The sequence below is a fragment of the Nomascus leucogenys genome, chromosome 21 (assembly GCF_006542625.1).
Source record: "Nomascus leucogenys isolate Asia chromosome 21, Asia_NLE_v1, whole genome shotgun sequence".
In the NCBI taxonomy this organism is placed as follows: Eukaryota; Metazoa; Chordata; class Mammalia; order Primates; family Hylobatidae; genus Nomascus; species Nomascus leucogenys.
Genome location: NC_044401.1, coordinates 49,783,799 through 49,797,155, shown reverse-complemented (window position 1 = coordinate 49,797,155; position 13,357 = coordinate 49,783,799). Strand labels below are relative to the sequence as shown.

The 13,357-nt window shown below is 56.2% G+C and overlaps 1 protein-coding gene across 7 annotated transcripts in view; it reads right to left on the bottom strand.

The window, feature by feature from the left end:
• Positions 1-8,225: 8,225 nt before the first annotated feature.
• The window catches only part of IFT122 (intraflagellar transport 122), an 80,945-nt gene continuing 75,813 nt past the window's right edge, over positions 8,226-13,357 (bottom strand). For 6 of the 7 annotated variants that reach the window (XM_030802143.1, XM_030802144.1, XM_030802146.1 and 3 more), the window contains 5 exons: positions 13,141-13,252; positions 10,975-11,097; positions 9,393-9,472; positions 8,848-9,012; positions 8,226-8,403 (listed from right to left, as the gene is read on the bottom strand). In XM_030802143.1, coding sequence (XP_030658003.1) covers positions 8,314-8,403; positions 8,848-9,012; positions 9,393-9,472; positions 10,975-11,097; positions 13,141-13,252 — 570 coding nt within the window. In that variant the 3' untranslated portion in view covers positions 8,226-8,313. The remainder of the gene's footprint in view (positions 8,404-8,847; positions 9,013-9,392; positions 9,473-10,974; positions 11,098-13,140; positions 13,253-13,357) is intronic. The other variant, XM_030802147.1, reaches the window with a different exon arrangement.

Sequence of the window (13,357 nt, the reverse complement as noted above, 5' to 3'; positions counted from 1 at the left end):
TTCCCCCACAAGTTACCTCTGGGGTCATCCAGTCCCCACACTCCTCTGACAGGAGGAGTTCCATGAGGGTAGAGGCTGCATCCTGCAGCTTCCGTTTCAGATGCCAGACACATGGCCTGGGGCCCAGGAGCCCAATCATTGTTGCATGGAATTGGAATTCACTCTCTTGTTCGTTCATTAAACATTTATTTGCGAGCCCCTGGGAATACAAAGATGGAAAGAAACAGCCCTGCCCAGAGGAGCTCAGGGGCTGAGGAGGACTCAAATGTGGGAAGAAGCAGATTCTGCCCAGGGTGTCTGTGAGGTTGTGAAGACAGGGCCTGGCTGCCTAGGGGATGCAGTCTGGGAGGCCATGTTTGGGCCTTTGAGAGAAGGAGCAGTTTGCCAGGTGGCTAGGTGGGGAAGACCTGGGCTGGCAGCAGTTGTAATGGGTCTTGAACGCCAGGCCAGGGAACCTGGCTTTATCCAGAGGGAAATGGGCAGTGGCTTGGGCAGATCACTGGGGTAGAAAGGTGACTCAAATGCCCCCAAAGATGGAGTGGAGGGAGGGAGGATGGAGGGGGCTACCAGAGCAGGGGAGGGAGAGAGCCCTTCAGGGGGCTCCAGTCTGAAGGGGAGGCTGGCCCTGGAAGCAGCAGACAGGGCACTGTTGGGGGAGGTCTAGTCAGCCACGAGGGCCTCGAATGCCATGTGCCAGGTGGCCCTACGAGGGCTGATTCCAGAATAGCAGGATGTACTGTGAGAAAGAAAGTAGTCAGAGCCGTGGGGGCAGATGGCTGGGGACAAATGGAGGCCAACGCTGGCAGGTCCCCCTCTCCCCGCTGTCCAAGGAACATGATGACACCTCCCAGGAATGAAGTGGGGTGTCTGGGGCAGCCTGTGCAAGTGCTGAGAGTGCCCGACATGTGGCCGCTCAGTGATCACTGTCCAGCCAACATGTGTACTGAGCACCTACTGTGGCCCAGACAAGGTGCTTGCTCCTGGGGGACACACAGGGTACATGAAGGAGCAAGCCCCTGCTCACAAGAAGCCAGTGTTTCTGTGGGGTGAGGGGGCACAAGGACGACAAACAGAGGAGCGAATAACAGTAGGGACAGTTCAGTCGCAGCCACTCCCAACACAGGAGTCTTCTCTGAGAAGCTGGAGCTTGAGCCGAGAAGGGAACAACAGGAGGAAACTTCAGGGGAAGGACATCCAGGAGGAAGGACCCCTGAGAGTGCAGAGCCCTGATGCCAGGGAAATATCCCTTAATCTCTCACCCAGTCTCTCTTCCCACCCAGGATTCCCAGATCTGTCTGCTCAGAAGAGTGCCCCCTTCCCTGCAGCCCACCTGGGCTCCAGTCCCCTGCCTGGCCTGGGTGTTGTTGGGTCTAACAAGGTTTGGCACACATGGCAGGGCTAAGGCAGGGCGGGTGGGATGGGGCCTCTCGTAGTTTAAGGCGCTTGGCCTGGTGATTATGCCCAACGCTAATGAGGTTAAGGTGAGGGTTTGATTCTGACATGGACCCTCATGGCCAGGAGGGTGTCCTGGATACCTTGGGTCAGGACTGACCCACAACCGTCCCCTCCCTGGCCGGGCTGAGCCCCCATCCCACACAGCTTAGCAGTACCTCAGCACCTTGCTTTTTGCATAGTGCTTCTGACAGCATGGGAAGCTTTTTATTTGTGTTTTGTGCCCGTCTCCCTGCCTGTAACGTGAGTCCACAAGGATGGGCCTGGGTCTGTCTTGCTCACAACAGGGTTCCCAGAGACCAGCATGGTGCTTGGCCTGTAGTAGAAAGAGGTGGGATGATGTCTGTTTTGTTCATTGATGTGTCTCCAGGGCCTGGCACCTAGAAGGTGCTCCTGAATATTTGTTGAATGAACGAGTGAGTGGGGGAATGGACCTAGATGATCTCAGCACTTCCCCTCTCTGTCTCAGGTTCCTCCTTTGTGAGTTTCACAATTGCAACCTCATGGAGCCCTGGTGATGGGGAACTAACAGCCATCACTGAGGTGACAGTGCTCTTTATTCTGTAAAGCTTGACAAAGAAAAAAAAAATTTTTGAGACAAGGTCTCTGTTGCCCAGGCTGGAGTGCAGTGTCACAATCATAGCTCACTGCAGCCTCTGCCTCCTGGGCTCAAGTGATCCTCTCACCTCAGCCTCCTGGGATCACAAGTGCACACCACTAATTTTTGTATTTTTTGTAGGGGTGGAGTCTCGCTATGTTGCCCAGGCTGGTTCTGAACTCCTGGCTCAAGCGATCCACCCTCCTTGACCTCCCAAAGTGCCAGGATTATAGGCGTGAACCACCGTGTCCAGCCCAAGAAATTTTTTTAAACAAAAAATGCTCTTTGTTCAGGGCAACAGGCTCATAGTGAGCTGGAAGGGTCATTCAAAGTCACCTACTCTGACCATCTCTGCTATATCCATTTTGCAGATGAAAAGACTGAGGCCTAGCTCTACAGAGTTGCTCAGGTCCCGTTACAAATCAGTGACAGCCTGGGCTATAACCCACACAGTCAACTGGGCTTCAGGGGGTATCAGCTTCCCAAATCTGGCTATGCCTCCCTCCCCTCATCAAAGACAGCTCTCAGGAAAGACCAGCCAGCCATTCACACCATGGTATAAATGACTAAAGAAAGGTTTAAGCCGGGCGCGGTGGCTCACGCTTGTAATCCCAGCACTTTGGGAGGCCGAGGCGGGCGGATCACGAGGTCAGGAGATTGAGACCACGGTGAAACCCCGTCTCTACTAAAAAAAAAAAAAATTAGCCGGGCGTGGTGGCAGGCGCCTGTAGTCCCAGCTACTCAGAGAGGCTGAGGCAGGAGAATGGCATGAACCCGGGAGGCGGAGCTTGCAGTGAGCCAAGATTGCGCCACTGCACTCCAGCCTGGGCGACAGAGCGAGACTCCGTCTCAAAAAAAAAAAAAAAAAAAAAAGAAAGGTTTAGCTGGGGTAATGGAAAGGCCCTAGACTGAGTCACACAGGCCCGGCGTGGGGCAGTGGAAACCTCGAGGAGAGGAGGCTGGATTCTAGCTGGTCTTTGAGTCACCATGGTAGTCCTGCTTCCTTCCCCTCTCTGGGCCTCAGTTTGCTGAGACGAGGAAGCCTCGGTGTGGGGTAGGGGCCCACACACCTATACGGTAAACCTCACCTGCTTTCCCCATGAGGGCCTGGTTCGTGGATCTTTAGACCCTACAGCCTTGGTTTCACTGTTCTCCCTCATTGGGCAAGGCTCTTTTCCACCCACCCTTACATCTGGACTGAGGCTACACAGCCTGGGTGCAGCCAGCTCCCCCGCCCTCCGAGAGTGTGCTTCGGTTCTCTGCTCTGTAAAATGGGAATGATAATAGTGCCTACCTAACAGGATTATTGGGAGTGCTTGTAAGTGATCAATATATTTGTTGCCGACGTATTAATCTCTTCCTGAGTCTCCTTCAGGTCTCCGCTCACACTCATGTCCTTGGAGAGACCCCCCTGACCATCCTACACACCAGGCACCCTCACCAGGTTTAGTCGTTTTGAGACAGGGTCTCACTCTGTCGCCTAAGCTGGAGCGCAGTGGTGCGATCTTGGCTCACTGCAACCTCCTCTTCCCTGGTTCAAGCGATTCTCCTGCCTTAGCCTCCCAAGTAAACAGGACTACAGGCATGTGCTGCCACACCTGGCTAATTTTTATATTTTTAGTAGAGACGAGATTTTGCCATGTTAGCCAGGCTGGTCTCTAACTCCTGATCTCAAGTGATCCATCCGCCTCGGCCTCCCAAAGTGCTGGGGTTACAGGCATGAGCCACTACACCTGGCCTATTGTTTTTTGAGACAGGGTATCACTTTGTCACTTAGGTTGGAGTGCAGTGGCATGATCATGGCTCACTGCAGCCTCAACCTCCTGGGCTCAAGCGGTCCACCACCTCAACCCCTGGGTAGCTGGGACCATTGGTGTGTGCCACCATGCCTGGCTAATTTATTTTCATTTTTGTAGAGTTGGGCTCTCCCTGTATTGTCCAAGCTGTTCTCTAACTCCCAGGCTCAAGTGATCCTCCTGCCTTGGGAGCCACTTGGGAGGCTGTAATCTCAGCCTCCCAAAGTGCTGAGATTACAGGTGTGAGCAACCACACCCAGCCATGTTCAGTTTTTACACAGCCATTACGATAAACGATTATCTCATTTGTCTTCTTAAAATAATTTTTAAATGTTTTTTAGAGATGAGTCTTGCTCTGTTGCCCAGGCTGGAGTGCAGTGGCGCAATCATAGCTTACTGCAGCCTTGAATTCCTGTCCTAGGCTCAAGTGATCCTCCTACCTCAGCATCCCGAGTAACTGGGTCTACAGGCATGCCACCACACCTGGCCTCATTTGTCTTCTTCTTGAGTGACTTCCCATCTCTTTCTAGAATGCAGGACCAGCCTGGCCTGTTCATCGCTGCCTCTGAGCTCACAACCCATAGGAAGTGTTCAATAAATATTTGTTAAATGAACAACTCCTCCTGCCCCCTGTGAAGAGGGTCTAACTCCCCACTGACCACTGAGGAATCTGGGGTACGCAGGGTCAAAGTTCCTCTGCAGAGCTGGGATTTGAACACAGGCCTGGCCAGCACCCACACCTTGTGTCGGGCAGTCCAGAGAAACCCATGGTGTGGGTGTTGGTCAAGCTGGCGTGCGGGGGGCTTTCTAAGCCAAGATGGCTGGACGCAGCCATCTTGGGGCACCCGAGTCCCAGCCCTTGGGAGCCCGAGTAGGGGCTTTGCCTTTGCCTCAGAGGATTAGGGGCTTAGCTTGCAGGGCACAAATCGCTCTTCAGCCTCCACAAGAGAGGAGCTGCTGTGAGAGGAGCTGCTAGGTCAGCATCCTTCTCCTCCTCCTCCTCCTCCTCCTCCTCCTCCTCCTCCTCCTCCTCCTCCTCCTCCTCCTCTTCCTTGGTTTTCTTTCTCTTGGTCCCCCACATGGCTCAGCCCCACCTGGCTGCATCACCAAGGCTACGTGAGGCTTTCAGCAGCACTGAGAGCGTCGAGGGGGAATAAGGGCGGGAGAAAGACCAGCTCTCATTCCCTCCTTCCTCTTTCTCTTTTCTACCCTAGCATTTGCCAAACTCCTTATATGCGCCAGGCCCTGGGCCGGGCCCTGGGGACACTGAGGTGGATCCCACATGGTTCCTGCTTTCAAGGGGCTCCCAGTCTCAGGAGGTACTGATGGGAAACTAAGTGTGAGAGATAAGAGTTTTCTCCCAGTCCCAGTGCTATGGGAGCCCAGAGGAGCAAAAGGTGGACCAGGAGGGTCAAAAGAGCCTCAAAAGAGTCTCCCAAGCAGGGCAGGCAGGGAGGGCCAGCTGGGCGTGGAGGTGCTGGGCCCCCCAGGGTGGCATGGTGGGGATAGAGGGCAGGCCTAGGGGTCTGGGTGTTGGCTGAATTGCATGGGCATCTGCTGCGGGTGGCAAGCAGGGAGGGCCATGACGAGGTCTCCATACCAGGCCAGTGTTCTGGATCTGCGGGGGGAGAATCAGGGAGGCCCCGGGTAAGCACCCTGCCCAGTGGTGGCCTCTGCCGTGGCCACACAGACTCCAAGCCAGGGAAGAGACACAGAGCGACCTTGGAGGAGGGGCCTCTGCCCACCTGTGCGACAGCCACCAGGGGCTCCTGGCTTCACAGCCTTGCTGGGGAGAGACGGGAAACCAAGGCCCGGGGACCTCCAGCTGCCTGAGGTGCGTCTACAGTCAGGTCCACCTGAGGCTGCTCAGTCTACCTCTCCCTTACTTCCTCCTTCCAAGAACATGGGCACAATGTTGAGCACTTGGAGATGAGAGATCGGGGCCAGTCCCAGCCAGATGGGGTCTCCCTATATTGTCTGAGCTGGTCTCTAACTCCTGGCTCAAGCGATCCTCCTGCCTTGACCCCCCAAAGTGCTGAGATTACAGGTGTGAACAACCACACCCAGCCATATTCAGTTTTTACACAGCCATTACGATAAACGATTATCTCATTTGTCTTCTTAAAACAATTTTTAAATGTTGTTTAGAGATGAATGTTGCTCTGTTGCCCAGGCTGGAGTGCAGTGGTGCAATCATAGCTTACTGCAGCCTTGAATTCCCATCCTTGGCTCAATTGATCCTTCCACCTCAGCCTCCTGAGTAGTTGGGACTACAGACTACAGGCCAGAATCACTGCCCCGCTGTGCAGCCTCCAGCAGCCACTCCTCTCTGGCCTCAGTGTCCTCTTAGTTCAATGGGCATCACCAGGTCCCTGTGGTGCCTTCCTTGCCACAGGCACTTGAGGGGTCAAGAGGATCATCATCCAGTGCTGTTCACAGACGCAGACTGAGGCTGGAACTTCGGAGTCAGGGCTGGAGGGGGCCCTTTTGTGCAGATGAGGAAACAGGCTTGGAGAAAAGACTGGACTTGGTTCAGACCCAGATCAGGCTGAGAGAGAAAAGCAGCCAGACACAGGGCTTATGCACAAAGGTTGCACCCAGGTGCAACCAAATATGCCTTGGCTTAATGCATATTTGCTGAATGAAAAATAACATGACTGAGGCTCAGTGTCATCACCTGCGTAACAGGCAGCCTTGGATGATGCACGGAAAGTGCATCTGAATGAATAGGGATCCTACTCAGGCCTCTAGAGCTGAGCTTCCCGGGGCAGCAGAGCCCGGTACAGCACACTTATTTTTGTGTTCTTCGGCTGAGGGGATGCATGCTAGAGTCTCGGCTGGAACCCTCTCCTGCCTCCAGCCAGGGACCATCTGATCTGTCACTGTGATTGACTGCTGGGTAGCTGGAGCTGTTTTCTCCCTCTCCCCTCTTTTTCCCAGCCATATGCAAATGATTTCAGTTCAAGTCATGCGCTAATGGAAATCCTAACACATTAATAAATGCTTAGTGAGAGAGCGCAAGCATGATGGTAAGTAATTAGACACTCGACGGAGGAGTTCTGTTGGCACAACTGTCTGGCTCCCTTTCTTTATTTTCCTCCATCATCTCCAGAGAGATGCGGAGGGAGGAGGGGTGGTCTAGGGTGGGGCAGGGGCTCTGGGATGGGGCTCTAGCTCCAACACTTCCCACTGGGGGCCTCTGCAGCCACTCTCCTCGGGGCCTCAGTGTCTGCGTCCCTCCAATGGGCACATTTGCCCTGCCCTGACCCCTGCACAGGCGGGTTGTAAGGAATCAATACTGCAGCACGAGGGGAGGGTGGGTTTCAGCATGGCATGACAGCCCATAGCCTCTCTCCTGCCTGTGCCTGGCTGCTCTTGGGCTTTTCATGAAGTGCTGCATTGCCACCTCTGGCAGGTGGAGTGGGGGTGAAAGGGGCAGGGCCTTGGGGCTGGACAAATCATGGGCCGCCCCTCCCAGGGCTGGAGGCAGCCCCTGGGCCCTGGCAACCCCCTTCCCAGCCCCACTGGAAATCACAACCCTTCCTTCACAGGGCTGCGGAGAGGCTTGAGACAGCATGGAATGTGGCTGGTGCCAAAAACATCCCCAATACATGTGAGTTCTCCTTAGCTTGTGTGTGCTGTTCCTTCCACGCCCTCAAGCTGTTGGACTGGACACCAGTGATGCCTGAGGGAATGGACCTTGGAAGTCTGGAATCTCAAACGGAAGCCCCCTGCTTAAGGAGCTGTTCCAAAGGGAAGAGTCTCCACTGGGCTGGGGCTGCTCTGTGGGGCTGGGGAAGGTGGACCGAAGAGGGCGACTCCAGGGCCTGGACAGGAACCTTGACTGGGCTACCAAACAGGAGCCTTTTTTTAAACTCCTACCATCTTCTTTGGACCCAGGTATTTTCTCTTGTCAAGATGGATCCCCATTAAATCAAAATAAATAAACAAAAAAACTCCCTGCTCCCCTACCCCTTTCAATATTGCCATTTTGATTAAATGTTAAGAGCACACAAATGTAATGTTCCTTTCAAATTAGAAACAGGTGCACTTTTGCATACGGAAATTAAGTTGCAGACAATAATAAGATTTGCTAAAATGTAGACACTGATGAAAATAAGGAGCCCTTTTGTCATTATTGAGGCAATCTGTTGGCAAAATGTACATGCTAACGGTGTGACAGATCGGCGGACTCCAGCAGGCTGCCACGAACAACTCGGAGCCGTTATGAAAGTAACAGATTTTTTTCCTTAGAAAATATATGTACATTCTCTTCCTCATCTCCTGGTGCTATTTACAAGGCATGAAATGCCATAAATAGGAATTCCGTGGTTACACAAGGCCCCCCCACAAAACACAAACTTCATCTGGGCAAGAAACACATTCTGAGTTTAACTCTTTATTCTCCTTCACAGCCCAGCCGACCCCAAGGCAGGCAGAGGGTGTAGGCCGTCCCCAGGATGCTGGTCATGGGCCAGGGTCGTCCTTGCACCTGCGGCAGTAGGGGCAGCAGCCATGCTGAAGCACCAGCAACTCATAGTCCTCAGAATGGAACATCTGAGGGAAGATAGCCGTAAGCCCAGGCTGAAGCCCTAGTGCTCGTCAGCCCTACGCCTGGGGCCAGGATGCACTGCCTCTCAAGGGGAGGGGGCTTGGCAGTGGTCAGGGCTGGACACAGACCTGCAGCACCTTTGTTTGTGGGCTGGAAGGGGAGATGGGAGGGGGCTGTGGGGCTCCTTGTTTTCTGAGTGAAGGTCAAAGGCACATCACACTTGCTGGCCCTCCTGGATTTGGGGAGGATGTGGACAGCGCAGGGTCTAGTGAAGTCCACTTTAGATGCACATGGAATGCAAGTAGGGGGAGAGGACAGCCAAGCCTCTGTCCCAACTTGGAGCCATGGAGGTGCCCCTCCTCCCAGGGGCCAGGCCTCCCAGAGGGACATTTGGGCAAGGGAAAAGTGGCCGAGAGAAGCACACATGAGCTACCAGGGTGGCCACCTACCTGGAAGCAAGAGGGGCACATGGTAATGGAGGCGTCAGGCAGCAGTGAGCGGAAGTATTGCCACCTCAGGGGCGGGGGCCAGCGCTTGATGAGGACATCCCGGCGGCTCATGGAGCGCAGCACCAGCCGGCTCACCACCACTGGCACGAACTCTGAGCCACCTTGCTGCAGGTGGGCGGGAGGGAGGCATAGTGTCCTCACTCAGCCACAGTAACACATCTGTGTGGATTATGATCCTGGAATCTTTGGCAGTGGCGAGAGAGGATCTGCTTCCTAAACCCAGGTGACCCCAACAGTGGCAAGCTCCTCCCACCAGAGCTGAAGCTGCCTCCCTGTCCACAGACCTGTGCCCTTGGCCAGGGTCCCTTGGGGGCAGCCATGGCTCCCACACTCCACAGGAGGGGGTCCTGCCCCTCCCTCGTGCCACGACATCTGGAAGTTCTGGCCAATCTTCCTGCACCACTGTGCTAGCTGAGGGTCCCCATGTGCACAGGACAAGGGATGGAGGCTGCTCTCCTGCAGGTCACCCAGAGAGGCACCCTCACCTCAAAGCTCAGCTTAGCTGTGAACGGGTCCTCATCTCCCATGGAGTCCTTGGTCTCCACTAGCCGCAGAATCTGGGAGCCTGGTGGGATCTGGTCAAGGATGGAATCAGAAGCAGAGATGGAGACAGACCCTAGCCTCCACCCTACACCTGTGTGAAGACTCAAGGGCAGCTAGGCCAGTGGAACAGTTTTCCAGGTGGAGGAACAGAGGGGGCTCAGGCCAAGGAGGCAAAGGGAAGGGACTCTGCTGGCCCTGCTGCCCTCACCCATTCCCCTTGCAGGCCACACACGCCATAGGTCCTAGGGCCAGTGGGAAGCACATGTGGGCCCTGTGAGCCACTGCGGGTAGGCACGGAGGGGATGGGCCCAGGGATCCTGGAGAAACATTCAGTGGCTGCTGGGGGTCTGTGGGCACTTGTGATGGAGCAGAGAGGGGCGAGAACCCCTACTGAGCCCAGGGCGGGTCAGACTCACCTGGAGGTCCCCGGAAACCGCCCCTCTCCTACAGTGGTGGGGCTGGTAACAGAGGCCAGCAGGGGTCCCGCAGGGAGGCCCAGGACATGGGGACTGCTGGTATCAAGTTGGAGTGGGCACAGCACCCACCTGCCAGCACCATAGCACACATCATCTGTGGCACCTGAGGGAGCCTGGGTGGCAGAGATGGGTCCACCTTTCCTTCAGCAAGCAGCTCTCTGAGCTTCCCTCCTCCCAGTGTGGCCCCTGTGGGTGGCAGCACCTGGGAGCTGCAAGAAAGGCAGGCTCACAGCCCCCAGGCCTGCAGACTCAGTCAGTGCAAGGAAGCGAGGCCCCAGGCCATGTGTGTGCTGTTCCCTGCCAGAAGCCCCTCCCATGTCCAGCCTGCAAGTGTGGCCTGGCCTGGACAAGTGCCCTGGTGCATCCTCCTGGCCAAAGGGGCAGGCTGAGCTGTGCCCCGGGGCTTTCACTGCCACGGCTGAGAGGAAAGCTGGCTGTTTCTGGGGGCTATGAGGCTGAGGGGATGTGGGGCTGGTACTGTTCCTGATATCTCTGTTATGGGGGCACCACGGTGCTGCCAAAGAATGAAGTTGCCCAGAGGACAGTGCGGCCAAGAGAGGCAGAGCCAGCCTGTGACCAACCAGACTAAGCGCTGGGCCAGGGAGCTTCCTCTCCTGCTTGGGGCTTCCTTGCACACCCTTCGCTTGTTCAGCCTGTCAGTTTTGGACTCTGTCACTTGCATGCAAAAATGACCTGAGTGGAAGAGCTGGGGGGCCAACACCGACATCATGTCCCATGTTGGCTATGCAGGAGCCATGCACAGACAGAGGCACAGCCAGTGCCTTTTAGTGGGCAGGGGAGGGTGGGAGACCCACACAGGAAGACCAAGGTGCCACTTGCCACTTCTGGGTCCTCAGGCCCTGGCCAGCTCTCTGCCCATCTCTGATCCCTGTCCCTGTCCCATGTGGGCCTGTCCAATCTCTCTGGGGACACAGGGCCAGGCTCAGCATGGCCTGCCATCCCCTGGGACTGGGCCCTCCTACTTCCCGCCTGTCCCCAGACCCCTCACACAGCCGCACACACAGGCTCTGGCCAAGGGCATGGATACTGTTTGCAATCTCTTGCTGTCTGTCATCCCGCTTGGGTCTTAGCACCTCCAGGTCGATGAGGGAGATGGCTTCTTCATCAGTGATCCCTTCCTCCAGGTAGAACTCAACCAGGTGTAGCACGTCTGGAGGGCATGGAGAAAGGGCTGAGGGGGCTGCGGGCCTTGCTAGGGACTTGCCGCCAGGCAGGTGGGGTGTCCACAGAGTTGCTTCTCAACCCACTGGCAGCTTCACCAAAAGCAAGAAGAGGCAGCAGGGGCAGTCTCTGTGTGTGTGCAGGAGCAGTCTCTGTGTGTGTGTGTGCAGGGGCAGTCTGTGTGCAGGGGCAGTCTCTGTGTGTGTGTGCAGGGGCAGTCCTGTGTGTGTGCAGGGGCAGTCTCTTGTGTGTGTGTGCAGGGGCAGTCTGTGTGTGTTTGTGCAGGAGCAGTCTCTGTGTGTGTGTAGGGGCAGTCTGTGTGTATGCAGGAGCAGTCTCTGTGTGTGCAGGGGCAGTCTGTGTGTGTGTGTGTGCAGGAGAAATATGTGTGTGTGCAGGGGCAGTCTGTGTGTATGCAGGAGCAGTCTCTGTGTGTGCAGGGGCAGTCTGTGTGTATGCAGGAGCAGTCTCCGTGTGTGTGTGTGTGTGTGTGTGTGTGCAGGGGCAGTCTGTGTGTGTGTGTGTGCAGGGGCAGCCTGTGTGTGTGTGTGTGCAGGGGCAGTCTCTGTGCAGGAGCAGTCTCTGTGTGTGTGTGTGTGTGCAGGGGCAGTCTCTGTGTGTGCACAGGGGCCGTCTCTGTGTGTGCGCGCAGGGGCAGTCTCTGTGTGTGTGCATGCAGGGGCAGTCTGTGTGTGTGTGCGCGCGCAGGGGCAGTCTCTGTGTGTGTGTGTGTGCAGGGGCAGTCTGTGTGCAGGGGCAGTCTCTGCGTGTATGCAGGGGCAGTCTCCGTGTGTGTGTGTGTGCAGGGGCAGTCTGTGTGCAGGGGCAGTCTCCGTGTGTGTGTGCAGGGGCAGTCTCTGTGCGCAGGGGCAGTCTGTGTGTGTGCAGGGGCAGTCTCTGTGTCTGCAGGGGCAGTCTGTGTGTGTGTACGGGGCAGTCTTGTGTGTGTGTGTGTGTGCAGGAGCAGTCTCTGTGTGTGTGCAGGGGCAGTCTGTGTGTGTGTGTGTGTGCAGGAGCAGTCTCTGTGTGTGTGTGTGCAGGAGCAGTCTCTGTGTGTGTGTGTGCAGGGGCAGTCTGTGTGTGTGCAGGGGCAGTCTCTGTGTGTGTGTAGCGCAGTCTCTGTGTGTCTGTGTGCAGGGGCAGTCTGTGTGTGTGTGTGTGTGTGTGTGCAGGGGCCATCTGCGTGTGTGTGCAAGGGCAGTCTCTGTGTGTGTGTGTGCAGGGGCCATCTGTGTGTGTGTGTGTGTGTGTACAGGGGCAGTCTGTGTGTGTGTGTGTGTGTGTGCAGGGGCAGTCTCTGAGTGTGTGTGTGCAGGGGTAGTCTGTGTGTGTGTGTGTGTGCAGGGGCCGTGTGTGTGTACAGGGGCAGTCTGTGTGTGTGTGTGCAGGGGTAGTCTGTGTGTGTGTGTGTGTGTGTGTGCAGGGGCCGTGTGTGTGTACAGGGGCAGTCTGTGTGTGTGTGTGCAGGGGCAGTCTGTGTGTGTGTGTGTGCGCAGGGGCAGTCTGTGTGTGTGCAGGGGTAGTCTGTGTGTGTGTGTGTGTGCTGGGGCAGTCTCTGTGTGTGTGCAGGGGCCGTGTGTGTGTGTACAGGGGCAGTGTGTGTGTGTGTGTGTGTGTGTCTGTGTGTGTGCAGGGGCAGTCTCTCTGTGTGTGTGGCCTCTGCTCAGCTCCTGGGAAGGGGCTTCTGATCCTCTGTCAACATCAAGGAGCTGGGCCTTGAAAACCTATCTCAGCCTCCTGGTCTGAATGCAAAGCCATCGGACTCTCTTCCTGGGGCATTTGGTTATGTAAAGCCCTGCGCCAGGTTCCCAGAGTGGGTGCTTCAGCTTTGGGCAGCAGTGGGTCCTATCTCTGGGAACACCGACAGTGACTCCTTGTGTCAGGCAGGTGGGCGTCAGAGTGTCCTCATTTCATAAACAGGGACATTCAGAGGCCTTTGGCCCTTGCCCAACGTCCTGAGGCCAGAGAACAGTGGAGTGAGCCTAGCTGTCCACAGGCCGTTCGCCCACATGCTCCGGATGCAGGGACTCACCGTAGGAAGAGGCGGAGAAGATGAAGGGCTGGCGGCAGTTGATGCAGACGTTGCCCAGGTTGTTGAGCAGCGGGTTGTTGGTGGAGCAGCGGTAGCACAAGGGCACCAACTCCTACAAAACAGCCATGGACTCCCGAGGGGCCAGGCCAGGGCAGGCATGTGTCCTCCTCCCCATGGACTCTGGCTTCGGGCCCCTGGGGTCTCTGACTGCCAAGAG